Source organism: Nesoenas mayeri (genome assembly GCF_963082525.1).
Source record: "Nesoenas mayeri genome assembly, chromosome: 6".
In the NCBI taxonomy this organism is placed as follows: domain Eukaryota; kingdom Metazoa; phylum Chordata; class Aves; order Columbiformes; family Columbidae; genus Nesoenas; species Nesoenas mayeri.
In genome coordinates, this window is record NC_137545.1 from 23,587,542 (window position 1) to 23,600,682 (window position 13,141).

Below are 13,141 nucleotides of genomic sequence, written 5' to 3' on the forward strand. Positions count from 1 at the left end.
GCTGCCGGCCGCCGCGCGCTGCACCCTCCGCCGAGTCCGCGCGCCGCCGTGGCAACGGGGGTGGAGCCTCACGCCCCCGCAGCGCTCGGGATTGGCTGCGGCGGTGCACGTGCAGGGGCCGCCCGTTCTCCCGCCTTCGCAGGCCCCGCCCCTCGCCCGGCTGAGGTAACGGCCGCGGCGGCAGCGGGCTGTGTTGCTTTGGCCCTGTGGCCGGCGCGGTTGCGCAGCCTCGGGAGCATCCACGGCCTGGCGTTTGTGAGCGTTTTATGCCGGAGAGCGGAGTGCTCCAAGTCGCTTGTACATGTAGTAATAGCAGCTTTTCCTCGCGTCTCAGTTTTGTCTGGTGCAAGGTAACAGTGGTATCGCCGTCAGCCATCGTTAAGCCCCCCGGCCGGTGAGCCTAGAACCTGGGAAACCCTCGCTGACTCGGTGTGTTACAGCTCTAAGTCCTCAGAGATTTAGTTTTGTTCTGCTGGTTTTGTGTTTGTTTGTTTTTAAACGAGATGCCATGTATCATTCTCTTTTTAATTTGGAATAACTCGAAAATTTATCTGAATTTTAATTGCAGTATCCTGCCACTTTCAAATAATAATGAAAAAATACGGAGCATCGGAAGAGGCTTGTCCTTTGACAGCTTTTCCCTGGAGCTGGTCCCTGAACGAGTGAGCAGCCCGTCAGGGCCACCTGGAACTCGATGTAAACTCGGAGTGAGAAACCTCACAGGCGCGGCCTCTCCCTCCGCACCCCTCCCACCCCGCTCCCTGCGGCGCCCTGCCGCCTGTCCCGGCGGGAGAGCAGCAGCGGCTCTGGAAGTATGAGGGGTGCCATGTGTTTGGCTTGACACCAAATTCCTTTTTTTTATTGATATGCTACCATGTGTTCAGGAAAACAAGCAAAAACCTAAAAATTATCATGGATTTTCATATTCAGAAGTGCCTAAATCTGATATGTTTGGTCTTGTTAAGGGCTGTGGAGAAATCCAGTGGTCATCAGGTGCACATTTAACCGTAAGTGTCATTTACCTGTGAGGTAAGTTTTCAGTCCTGTAAAGGTACCATTATACATTCTCTGCCCTGGCAGTAAAGCCAGAAATGTTTTACTAGAAACAAGCTTTTAAGTATGTAAGTCAAGTAATAGGAAATACATCATATACAGGCAGACATAAATGTACAAAGCAATATGGCAGTGATGGGCAATAAAGAATAAACTCTATGCTGCATTCAGTGTTTTGAATATAAGTTTTAAATGTTTTTTTAAGGAACAGATTACTAAAATATGTTTAAAAATTAGGCTTGGCTGCCAGAAGAGAAACACATGTCAGGAACCACTTTAGACAAGAACTAGCGTAATTTAGTGATGCCAGCCATTAGTTTAGTCACTCATATAAATCAGTGAATGTGTTTAAATTGTGTTTGTCATATATCTTGCTAGGTAATGGCAATGGAGGAAAGTTTACAGAAAAAACGACTAAATGTAACTGTGAGGTGGTTCAGAAACGTGGGTAGCTGAGCCACCTCCCTGTCTTGCGACCTGGAGAGCATGTAGGCCACAATTTGCCATATTTATCTTGTAACCCCTGAGTAGTATTCTGCATGTAATTTGGAAATCAATATTTTTTTGCTTGAAATATTAAAATAAGATCGGTGGGAACACTTTCACTTAAAAAAGGTGAAGTCTTCCTTGCAGAATCCATGCCAAATATTACATTTCTGTAACAGAAAGAAAAGAAATTACATAATTTTCATGACCAAAAGATTGCTTTCCAAAGCCACATATATAATCTAAAATCAGGTACACTTAGTGATTGTATAATGGTAGTATTTGAAGATCTAGGTGAAAGAAGGGCAATTACTATGGCAAATGCCATATTGGTCTTAATATATCGTAGTAAAAAGAAAATTTTGTACTCTTGATACTGCTGAAAAATTGCTGTTTTGTTACATAAGGACTACATAATACAATATATGCAAAAATAATTAAGGTAACCTTGCACAGGTCGACTTTTTAAATTAGTAAGCATATGACTTCATAATGTTAACATTCTTTAAATTAGTGGGTTCGGTTTTACATACTATGTTGGATACTTGATAACGAAACTAAACAATCAATAGCTTCAACTTGCTCCTTGTTAATACAGAGATAAATTCCTACCTCCAGAAGAAAATACACAAGCCTCTCTACATTCCTCTTCACTCTCAAAGCGGTTTGCATTTCCATCGCAGCCACCATACCAAAACTGAGCACAAGCATTGGCCTGTTTATCATAATACCATTTTATGACATAAACACGGCATGGCCCTTGATCCAGCCTTAACTTGCATCGGAGGTCCAGGATACTTTCTAAAATAAAGGAAAAAAGGAATAGAAACAATTCCATTTTTAAAAGTCAGTTGTATTGCATAGATTTTACCTTTTAACCCCCCTTTTTTTTTTCTGCTGATGTTACACAGCAGTTTAAGATTCACTTCTAAAGATGGTAGCATTGAAGTTAAGTTGAAAGTTCACCTTAGCAGGTCAAATAAACTGTTCCTTTACTGGCATGGTTCTAGTAACTCCAGAAATAATAGTATTATGGCTCCACATACAAGAAGAGCAAACAATATGAATCTGAAAATTTTGAAATATAATTTTTGAAATTTAATTATCAGCAACCAGTCTTGTGAGCAACTCAAAACTATGAGCCAAAGAGCTATAAGTTTGTTGCATCTGCTGTTTTCGAACCAGAAGTATGACCGTCATCCTTTTGTAGTACATTGCTTTAGTACCTTAGTTATTTTTGTGGTGTGGGGGAAGAGACCTTAGAATAGTGAGACTAATATAAAACTTCACTCTTCCTTTTCTAAGTTGTTTGTGCTACTTAATTATTTCACACTAGTTACGTTTCAATGTAAAGCTTGTTGATCTAATGATTCATACAGATATGCATTGGAGGAATGTGACATACTGACCTAGTCTTACTCAGTTTAATAATACCATGAGATAGAAGATACTTTTCCTTCAAGTTCAATGCTGTGACATCAAAATTCCATCAGAATAACAGTCATGCCCATGTTCCAGGAAACACAAGAACATGTTTCTGTTGCTCTCTTCTGTTTCTCCCATCATAATACACCATTACTGGAACTTAAAGTGTGAATCCCCCAAATGATGAAGAGAATACATCTAGACATTTCATATGAAAATAGTTAGTCCTTTGAGCAGTGAGCTAATTACTATACTTTCCTTCAAATGACTAAACACTGCTTTTTCCACTCTCCTCTGAAGGAGAAATATGTTTTTCCTGTCCAGTTCTGAAATCATTGTATATCTTCTCTGTCTTTAATGAAGCCTTCCATCTCCATGGACTGACCCATCCTGGCTGCTCACTGGCCCACCTCAGCAAGCACTTTGTTCTCTTTTTGGTGCCATTTATGACCTCTCAGGTTATAGCTGACATTGCTTCTGCTGTAAGTAGGATTTGGTGTTTGGAAAAACAAGTACTGATGAACAGGCTGGACAAGAACTGCAACTGGATCTGTTATAAAATCCTGAAATGGGTTATCTTCCACAGCATGATCTCACAAAATCTTCAGAGTGTGGAACAAAATTACTCTGATTTAAAGCCTTATGAAAAGTCAGTATCAGGATAAGAGCGAACAAAATGAAAAACTGGTTGTGATCTATAACCTGGCCTTGGTGTGAGCCCTGCAGTTGAAAGAGATGATGTCATCACTTTATCTGATGATGATGGTTTGGATGGCAATAATGATACCACAGCTGCAGGTGAAAAGAAACAGAATGAGACATTGATTTTTGATCAGCCAAAAATAACTAGAGGATGAAGAAATGAATGAAGATATAAATACCTCTAGTGTCCACTGTTAGCAAGGGTGACTGTTCCTCTTCTTGTTCCTCTTCATAGTCTTCATATACTACCACAGGAGGTACTTTAGTCTGAAATAAGCATTTGATTTTCTTTGCTTTTCAGATATTGTGAAGATTCTCAAAATGAACGAGCCCTTCATCATGTAGAGGTTTTCTAATGTTTTTCGTTCCCATTTACCTTGACTTCAGTGTTAAGAATCAGGACTTAAACCTCACCTGGTTTACCAGGAGGGTTGTCAATCCTAAACCTAGAATTTTTTTTTTTTTTGTAGTTCACGTTTGCAGATTTCTTTTTATAAAATTAGAATTATAGACAACAGTTGAGTTTAATTACTATTCTTAGGCTTAATTATTACAGTGTAATTGCATTTTAATAACATTAGGTTTCATGCTGTGGCACAAATATTACTGTATTAAACACAGGACTAATAATCCTTGTAACAGTATCAGGAATACATTATAGCCAATAGATAACTGCCTGCATGCAACATCAGAACTGTTACTTGGAACAACCACTACCAAGGATGCCAAGTTAAAGGAGCTATTACAGTACCTGTTCTGTAGAAAAGTAGGGGGAATGTTACATCAGACAACAAAACAGGAAATGTATCTAAAACTTTTGCTCGTTAAAGCCTGCTGCATTTTCATACCGGAACTAGTGGTTGAGGAAGATCACCAAGGCTCAGAGGACTTTCTACTGTAGATACTCCAGGTGTCTGTGCTGAAAGTGACTGTCTATTAACCTGGTTGTTCTGAGGTATGTAATGTAAAGAACTTGAAGATACTGAATGCAAAGATGGTCCTCTTATGCTTGCACCATTTCCATTATGGTTGTATATTAAGGTACCATGTTCATCTTCACAAAATTGGTTGACTAATTTGGACTCCAGAGCTGTTTAAAAAAAAAAAAAGTAAAAAGCCTCATCATACTGAGAAATTCAATCTATTTTTTGAATTTGGATTATTAATACATAGAAATAATACACATGTAATCCAGTACTCTTCTGGATTATTTATATGCATCTAACAAGATTATTTCAAGCTCTCTGGGCTATGGCTTTTATTTGTCATAAATTTGCCAGCCTGTAAGTCCTCTATGTGGTACAAAATACAATGAACTCACCTAAAGGTGTTTATCTGGGCTTAGTAACAACTATTAGTTGGTAGTGGGAAAATAACTGCTTACCTTGTAGTTGGGAATAACCAAATGAAAATGGGTTATATCCCAATGGAAGTGGATAAGTAGAATTTACCCCAGTGGGTTAGATTCTGGTTTCCAGTCCAGCAGATTGATGGTGCATTAGCATTTGCTCAGCTTAGAAAGCTGTTTTGAGCAACTGTTTTCCTGCACTGTAGGTGACATCTCTTATTGGTGTGATGAATCATTGCCTTAAAACATGAGTCCGTAAAATATGGGAATCTGTATCTTTAGCTTCCTATTACTTTGCATTGTATAACTAAATCCTCATCAGCATCAAAACACGTGTCCACAAAGACAATGCTTCCCCTGCGCCCACCTCCCAGTTCTGAGAAGCATCAGATAAAATTCAGAATAAAACTGCAATGAACGCACCTGGAAGGGTATTAAAGTCATCAATGAGGTACATGTGTTCTCTGTCTGGATCTGAAGCAATCAGGTTAAGTTCACGCACAAACTCAATGTGTGTTGGATCTGAAGTATTTACAATTCCTATTGCATACATTTCGATGTTTGCTGCATGAGCCTCTCGAACAGCAATATCTAGTTTTACAGCTTCTCTCTTATCTGCTTGGCCATCTGTTAGCACAATAGCTACTTTTCGCACTCCTGTTCGAGCACCGAAAAATCCTTCCTGGGTTGCTTTACGGATAGCAGTTCCTGTGTAAGTGCCTTCTCCCATGTATTGCATTTTTCTAATTGCTTGTTTAACATCCTGTCGAGTGGTGTACTTGTTGAGACCAAATTCTAGCTGAACTTCTAAACTGTATAACACAAGGCTGATTCTGGTAGCATTTCTGCCTACAGTTACTCTGTCTACTAAAGCAGTTACAAAGTCTTTGATAATCTCAAAATTTTCTGGTCCCACGCTCTCAGAGCTGTCAATCACAAATACAAGCTCCATAGGAATTTCCTTACATTTAATACCGCAACCTGCAAAGGAAAAATTAAAAAAAAAAAAAGAAATCACAATGATTTTACTTGGTATCCTTTTGGAAAGGAGAAGAATGTAAATGTAATGAAGGAAGAGTCTGAATAATAACAGTTTCCCGAGTACTTACCACATATCTCTTTAATTAATTTAATTATATCTTCTCTCTGGATATGAAAAAAAGTACATATATAAAACCATAAAACCATTTTACCGTTTGCCTCTTTCAAATGAAGTATAATATTGATACCACCAAAGATTTTGTTTATAAGGAATATATGTGTCCTACAGGGACATACAAAAAAATCTCACTGCTTAACTTTCAAACCTGACCTTCCAAGCCTGGAATGAATCCCACATTTTACAATAAACTTATATGTCATATAAGAACCATTAACTTGCCAGCACAATGACACCTCTATCTAAAACAATTAACTACTGTAATGTAAATAATGTTTTGTGATTATTTGGTTCTTATTAAAACTTTAAAAGTCAAAATTCATTCATATTTTAGCACCTGAATAATATGGATACCCATTCTATATCTATTGGGAGTGGAAAAATAGACCCAGCTGCAGGAAGCGTATTGCTTGTAGTGAGCTGGCATATGACAGTGTGACAACACAGAATGGAACTGGGACTGGTGAACTCGAGTGTGCCTGGCCCACTGTGTTACCCGGCTTTCAGTGCCAAAAAAAGAGCTGCTGCCTTTAGAGCTGTCTGATCAGAGAAGTAATAGCTTCATGACATGCACACAAATGTTTTTGCATTACTAGAGCAAACTTTTTTTTTTTTTCTTTTAAGTGTATGACAGGATTCATTTGGCACTGAGTTAGTCTTTCAAATACAACTTTTTGCTACTGCTGCTCAGCTTCCACCATAAACCTCAGGAGTATTTATATCTCACTGACATGTTTAATGTATTTGGGTCTAGTGCAGCTCAGACTTGGCAGAAGTATAATTAAGTCTGTAGCATGATTGATATACTGTAACAGGTTTGAAGATCTTTGCTCTTTAGACTCTATTTCAGCACAAAGTAGAGGAGAAAAAGTCAGAAACCTTTGCGTGGTTTCTTTATTATTACTGAGACCACTTCTAGTCAGAAAGCTCTTTCCAAAATAACTAACATAGGATACATTTGATAGTATATTTCATTTTGTTTATATCTTGCATGAATGTGATTTAAATAATGGAATTTGCTTACTGTTAGGCCTTGCTCTCCCTTTGGTCCAGTTTTGCCCTGTAACAGTGATAGTTAATTAGGCTACTGCAATTAGTTAATAACATTGTAATTCAGAACATGATTTCATCAATACCATTATTAGAATAATACTTGGCCAATAAGAACTTTGGCTAGAAAAAGTAGCATTCATGTGATATTACTTTGTGCATACAGTATCTACAACCTCCTAATGTGATGAGTTTTTTATGGGAGTTGGATGACCTCGAGTCTCCCACTGGATCACTGGTTGTCAGTTTACATTAGAAAGGGAGATGTGTGCAAAGCTCTCCTGTCTACCATGTTGTGTTTGTTTCCTTTCTTAAGAGACTACACCTGCCTGACACCCTGGAATGATCAGAATTCTGCTCCATCGTGTGTGGGTCTAACAGAGACAGTGTCAGGGCAGGAACAGCAGTGGTATTTATGTATGCCTACTTATTAGCATGCAAATATCAGCATAGAAGGGTATCGTTTTTTGCTTTCCAGCTTCTGGGGAGCTGCCCAGCAGCAGAAGTTACCATTGCCTCCATCTGTTGGCCATCTTGGAGGGAAAGTCTGAGCTACAGTTACTTGGTAGCCATAGGATAGAATTGCATAGTTTTGTCTCAGAACATGACAATTTTATTTCACTGCCTTAAGAAAGAACCCATATCTGTGTTTTGGAAGTGGGGTATTCAGCATGGAAATGTCTTCTTTATGCTTTTAAATGTTTTCATAGTTTCAGTTTCTTAAGTAATTCAGATTATGTGTAGTTAAATAGCAAGAACAACACACAACCTAGCTTTTTTATTAAGCAGCTTCAGAAAACAGATGTGATAAACCTGAGTTACTCACAGGTTCTCCAGATGAACCAGGGTCACCCACGTCACCTTTTTCTCCTTTTTTCCCCTTTTCACCTGTAGATCCTCGATCTCCCTTAAAACCATGTCGGTAAGCAAAGTGTCAGTTTCTATTACACTTCACATTTCTCTCTAGCTGCCTTCATCAAATTCACCTTCAGCTTCTGACATGAATTAGAATTGTACATTAAAGATAATTTAAATCAATTGGTATTTGTGAATTTCATGCATAACTTGTAGTATTGCCTAAGCAATTTTTGAGAAAAAATAGCTGAAGCAGTTTAAACAGTGAACTGTCTCAAACAAATACATGCAGACAGAGGAGTTTCATGGGATATTTCATGATGGAAATTACCATCTGTGTTTGAGAAAAATAAGATAACAGTAGGGAAATTGAGAAGAAAGGCAAAGACATAGGTGGAATGAATAATGGAAATATCACTCTGAGAAAACTTTTTGCCCAGGAAAGGTGTTTGGAATCACAAACAGAGGAATTAGTGCCTCCTGGTTTGATTATTAATAGGCTGTGGGACTTTTTACAGTCTTTCTGAGCTGATATGATTGCATCCAAAAACTGATTCCAACACACATTTCTCTTAACATTCCTGTAGTGCCTAAATTTTGCATGATGGGTGGGTAAAAGAAAGGCCATGATATTAAATCCAATATCTATCACAGAATTCACATGCCCCCAATGCAAGCTGACTGTAATGAGCATTTTCAGTATTTTGGCTTTGGTCTGAAACATTATCTCTGGTTTAGATATCATACCTTCTGTCCCAAAAGTCCTTCTCCAGGGGGCCCTCGTGGTCCTGGCATTCCTTGAATTCCTTGTTCCCCCTAATGATAATCCAGGTAGTGATATTAACCCTTTGTAATCATTCATCGTGCATTAATTTTAAATGTTCAAAGTGTTTCAAACTGCATCTTAACAAGTATCTTGAGGCACTTCAAGTAATGTAGTAGCTAGCTTGTATTTCTCAAATACTTCATCGGTATGTCTAAAAATACTCTAAAAATACATAATATCGAAATAAACACATTATCATTATTGGTTCTAATTCTCCTGATCTCTCTTTCCACCCCATCTTATTCCTTCTCATTCCTTCTTTGCTATTTCTTTCTTTTGTGTCTGTCTCACCTAATCTATGCTTTGGGTAAAAGTGCATGTTACAGGGAAAAATTAATATTATCCTTAGATTCAGGGTGGAGACTCTTTCTCTACCATATGCGGTAGTTATGTAACTACTCAGACTCTCTGTGGGCATGAGAATTCGGTAAGAGAGAATGTTTTTTTTAATTTAGTAAAGCTGTCTTTCACTAATAAAAGATGCCCTTGCTTCCTCCTCCCTCAATATACACACCTTTGGGCTTGCTATTTACAGCAAAAGAGACAGAACATGCTTTGTAGGTGCTCATCTTATTGTTCCCATTTTCTAGCCTGAGGCTCTCCTCTTATAAGAAACAATGTGAAATCTGTTTCTTAATTCCTTAACACTGTGATGCTCAAATTGACTACTCAATACAGGTTAAATATTGAAGACACTGAGTCTTTTTACCTTAATTCCTTGAATACCTTCACCAGGAGGTCCCACAGAGCCAGGGAGCCCTGGGCGTCCCATGATTCCCTAGAGAGAAACTCCATAAGTTAAATACAATATTAATGATAAAAAGACACAATAAATTGTTGTACCGCCATATAATTTTCTGTCCTGCATCTACCAAATCAATGTCTTGTTATAAGTAGTGAGGATAAGATTGCTCTAGCTGACAAAGAGTCTTTTTATCTTTTATCAGATTATTTAAATCCAGTTTATACTTCAAAGGAGTCACTTGGCTTAATGCTTATTGAACCTGAATCACCTTGCTGATAGAGATATACATTGCATTGAAAGATGGATTGTTTTGGTGGGACATTGGGAACTGAACTAAGATTTAAGACGTGATTATTATTGCTATGTTACCTTTCATCACCATTAAGCTTACACAGTAAGGCCTATAGACATACTAATGTGGCTTTGCAAATAAACACTTGTTGCTAGTTTATCAGCTAGTTTTTAAAAGAACTCTAGAGAAAATGTTTCAGTTCCATATGTTATTCATAGGAAGCAATCAAAACCCACGTAGTATAATATTCTCAATTTGCTCATTTGTAAGGAACCTGTGCACACACCAGCCCTTGGGACCAGTACTGGCTGGGGAAGGGCTTCACCCTGCTCAGCTCTGGATCAAGACTTCATGCCAACATTAACTGAATCTCTAGGACCAGTAAGACACATTATGAAGGTAATATATTATTATGTTGCAAAATCTTTGCATTTGACCCTGCTCAGTTTGTTTACATTTACATTCTAAGAAAGTTCTTTTGTATTAATAGACTTCTAAAGCTGAGCTGTAGAGTTTCCAGTTTGGGAGGTTTAATAGTGAAAATTACTTTTTATCGTTAGAATTATTTCCAGGCCTTTGCTGTGGTGTATATTGTAATTACATAAATAATCCTTTTTGCAGGGATGGGTCATCATATTGGTCATTAGATTATTATTAATTTACTTGTTACAGTAGAAAAGACAAATTAATTCCAGCGGAATGCAACAGTATGCCTGTGGCTCTAACAGTGGTATAGGCAAGACATAGTCAGTGCTTGCCAGGCCATTAATTCTGACCAGTGCTAGAAGAAATTTTTGCTACTCAATTGCAGCTAACATCTGCAGGAGCTAATTATTTTGTCACTGATTTCGTTGCAAGATTATCACTTTATAATTTTTTGTATGCAATAGGTAGAAGGCCATGGTTTATGACTAGTCACCAGAAACATTTCTGGTTTTCCACAAAATAAAGACTCTGTATTTCCTAGTTAACTTATTTGTTGGCTTAGTTGTTTCTAGTGAAGAGTGAAGGGAGAAAACATGCAGATGTGTATGTATGATCACACATTTTTACACTATACGTGTCCCCCCCCCCCTTTTTTTTTTTTTAATAGACAGTGGGAGACATAACTGTTTAAATGGCTTACTTTTGGTCCTGGCAGGCCTTCTCCTGGGGGACCTGGGAGACCAATTGGTCCTCTACTACCGGGATCACCCTGAAAATCGATACTTTAAAAAATAAGTAGTGAATACCAAAGTTCAATTTATCTTTAGAATTCTCAGCATCTCTTGTACTCAAATGGGACAAAGAGAGGAGGATGATTGAACAGCATGGTGCAAGTCTAAACAATGCTAACCCACGAATACTGCAGGCAGGACAAGAAAGTTATTGGGGATAAACAGTGGCTGGTAGTCTAAACATATTCAAGACATGAACAGTCAACTATGCAATAGTTACACAGGAATTATTCTGAATCATATAATGAACTCCAGGTCCCCTAAACAAAAAAAAAAAAAAAACCAACCAAAAAGAAACAAACAAAATTTAAAAAATTTTTGCTTGCTGCCTGGCAGCTGAATCACAGAATCACAGAATGTTTGGGATTGGAAGAGACCTCAAAAGATCATCTAGTCCAATCCCCCTGCAGGAGCAGGAACACCTAGATGAGGCTACACAGGAATGTGTCCAGGTGGGTTTTGAATGTCTCCAGTAGGAGACTCCACAACCTCCCTGGGCAGCCTGTTCCAGTGCTCTGATACTCTTACTGAGAAGAAGTTTCTTCTCAAATTTAAGTGGAACCTCTTGTGTTCCAGTTTGAACCCATTACCCCTTGTCCTACCATTGCTTGTCACTGAGAAGAGCCTGGCTCCATCCTCGTGACACTCACCCTTTATATATTTATAAACATTAATAAGGTCACCCCTCAGTCTCCTCTTTTCCACACTAAAGAGACCCAGCTCCCTCAGCCAGTCATAATGTATGTTCACATTGGCACTGTTCTAGCTTATTTTTCCTATCAGTGCCTTCAGACAGCTGGGGCTTTGAAATGAGTGGAAAAAATATGTACATCCTTTTAAGAGACATTAAGCATATTTAAGTAGCTGTGGTCAAGCCTTCAATTGCCTTTATAATTCCAGTAATCCTGCAGTCAGCATCCAGATGAGTTCTGAAGTGAAGCTTCAAGATCTTCTGTGGGGTCTACCTTTTATATACTGGCAAGTAAATTAAAGCTGGATTTAAAAGGTGACCTATGGGTAGGGATTATATCTGCATGAAGTAGAGTACAGACATGCATTAACTTTCCTAGGAGTTAAGGTCTGTACCTTAGGTCCTGGTAGTCCAACTCCATCTGGGCCTTGTTCACCAGGAATCCCAGGAAGGCCTGGCAAGCCCTGAAATTACATGCACAGACACAAAATTAAGTTAATTTACAGCTATATTGACCGCATGCTTTTGTTAACATTGATATGGTAGTATCTTGAATATATCTCTCGGTGGGATCACTGTGGTCTAAAATTGGTTAAATTCTACTCTGATAAACCTGAAGTGGTGTCAGTGGCATTTGCACGTGCATTGCAAGTCATGCAGGAGGCTCGCATGTGTTTGAAGTTCTGATCCAGAGAGGCAGGTGCAGAAGCAGTTCTGCATTGAATTGCACAAAAATATCAGGAAGTGTTATAAATGAAATTCCAGTTTCCATTTTGACATACATTCATTAATTTTTGTGCCTCAGTGTGGCAATTGCGTGCATGTTTATAGTTGTCTTTAGCACAGATAAATGCTAGTGTGTCACCAAACCCTCTAGCGAGCAATTGTCCTGGGACTTCCTAAATGCACAGGTGTCCAGCCACCAGGGCTGGTGGCACAAACTGCAGAGCTGCACACATCTGCAAGAATGGCAGAGGAGGGAGCCTTTTCTCCTTGTGTCCCTTTTGCAGGGATCAGTCACATCTGCCAGTAGAAACATCAGTAAAAGGCTGTAAAGTAGATCAACCAGTTCTTTGCCACACCTTCAACAGAACACGACTGAGGGCTGTCTGCTTTCCTGGCTCTTTGGACAGAAGCAGCTTTTTTAGTGGTTCTGGAAGGCAGTGTTGCCTTGAGTTCACACCCATGTATATGGACACAGCTTCTTAGCTGGCTATATTCTCCTGTCAGGGAATAAATTTTGTATGGTTGGGTGGAAGACAGTATCTTGGATCAAGATACTGAAAAAATTG

At 38.8% G+C, this 13,141-nt stretch overlaps 1 protein-coding gene across 1 annotated transcript in view; it reads right to left on the reverse strand.

Moving 5' to 3' along the window:
- Nucleotides 1-1,701: 1,701 nt before the first annotated feature.
- The window catches only part of LOC308041961 (uncharacterized protein), a gene marked incomplete at both ends in the record, with an annotated part of 32,457 nt that continues 21,017 nt past the window's right edge, over nucleotides 1,702-13,141 (reverse strand). Inside the window, 13 exons of the mRNA XM_080346956.1 lie at nucleotides 1,702-1,709; nucleotides 2,152-2,340; nucleotides 3,667-3,756; nucleotides 3,846-3,933; nucleotides 4,515-4,756; nucleotides 5,438-5,995; nucleotides 6,124-6,160; nucleotides 7,198-7,233; nucleotides 8,050-8,130; nucleotides 8,826-8,894; nucleotides 9,614-9,682; nucleotides 11,068-11,136; nucleotides 12,245-12,313. Coding sequence (XP_080203082.1) covers nucleotides 1,702-1,709; nucleotides 2,152-2,340; nucleotides 3,667-3,756; nucleotides 3,846-3,933; nucleotides 4,515-4,756; nucleotides 5,438-5,995; nucleotides 6,124-6,160; nucleotides 7,198-7,233; nucleotides 8,050-8,130; nucleotides 8,826-8,894; nucleotides 9,614-9,682; nucleotides 11,068-11,136; nucleotides 12,245-12,313 — 1,605 coding nt within the window. The remainder of the gene's footprint in view (nucleotides 1,710-2,151; nucleotides 2,341-3,666; nucleotides 3,757-3,845; nucleotides 3,934-4,514; nucleotides 4,757-5,437; nucleotides 5,996-6,123; nucleotides 6,161-7,197; nucleotides 7,234-8,049; nucleotides 8,131-8,825; nucleotides 8,895-9,613; nucleotides 9,683-11,067; nucleotides 11,137-12,244; nucleotides 12,314-13,141) is intronic.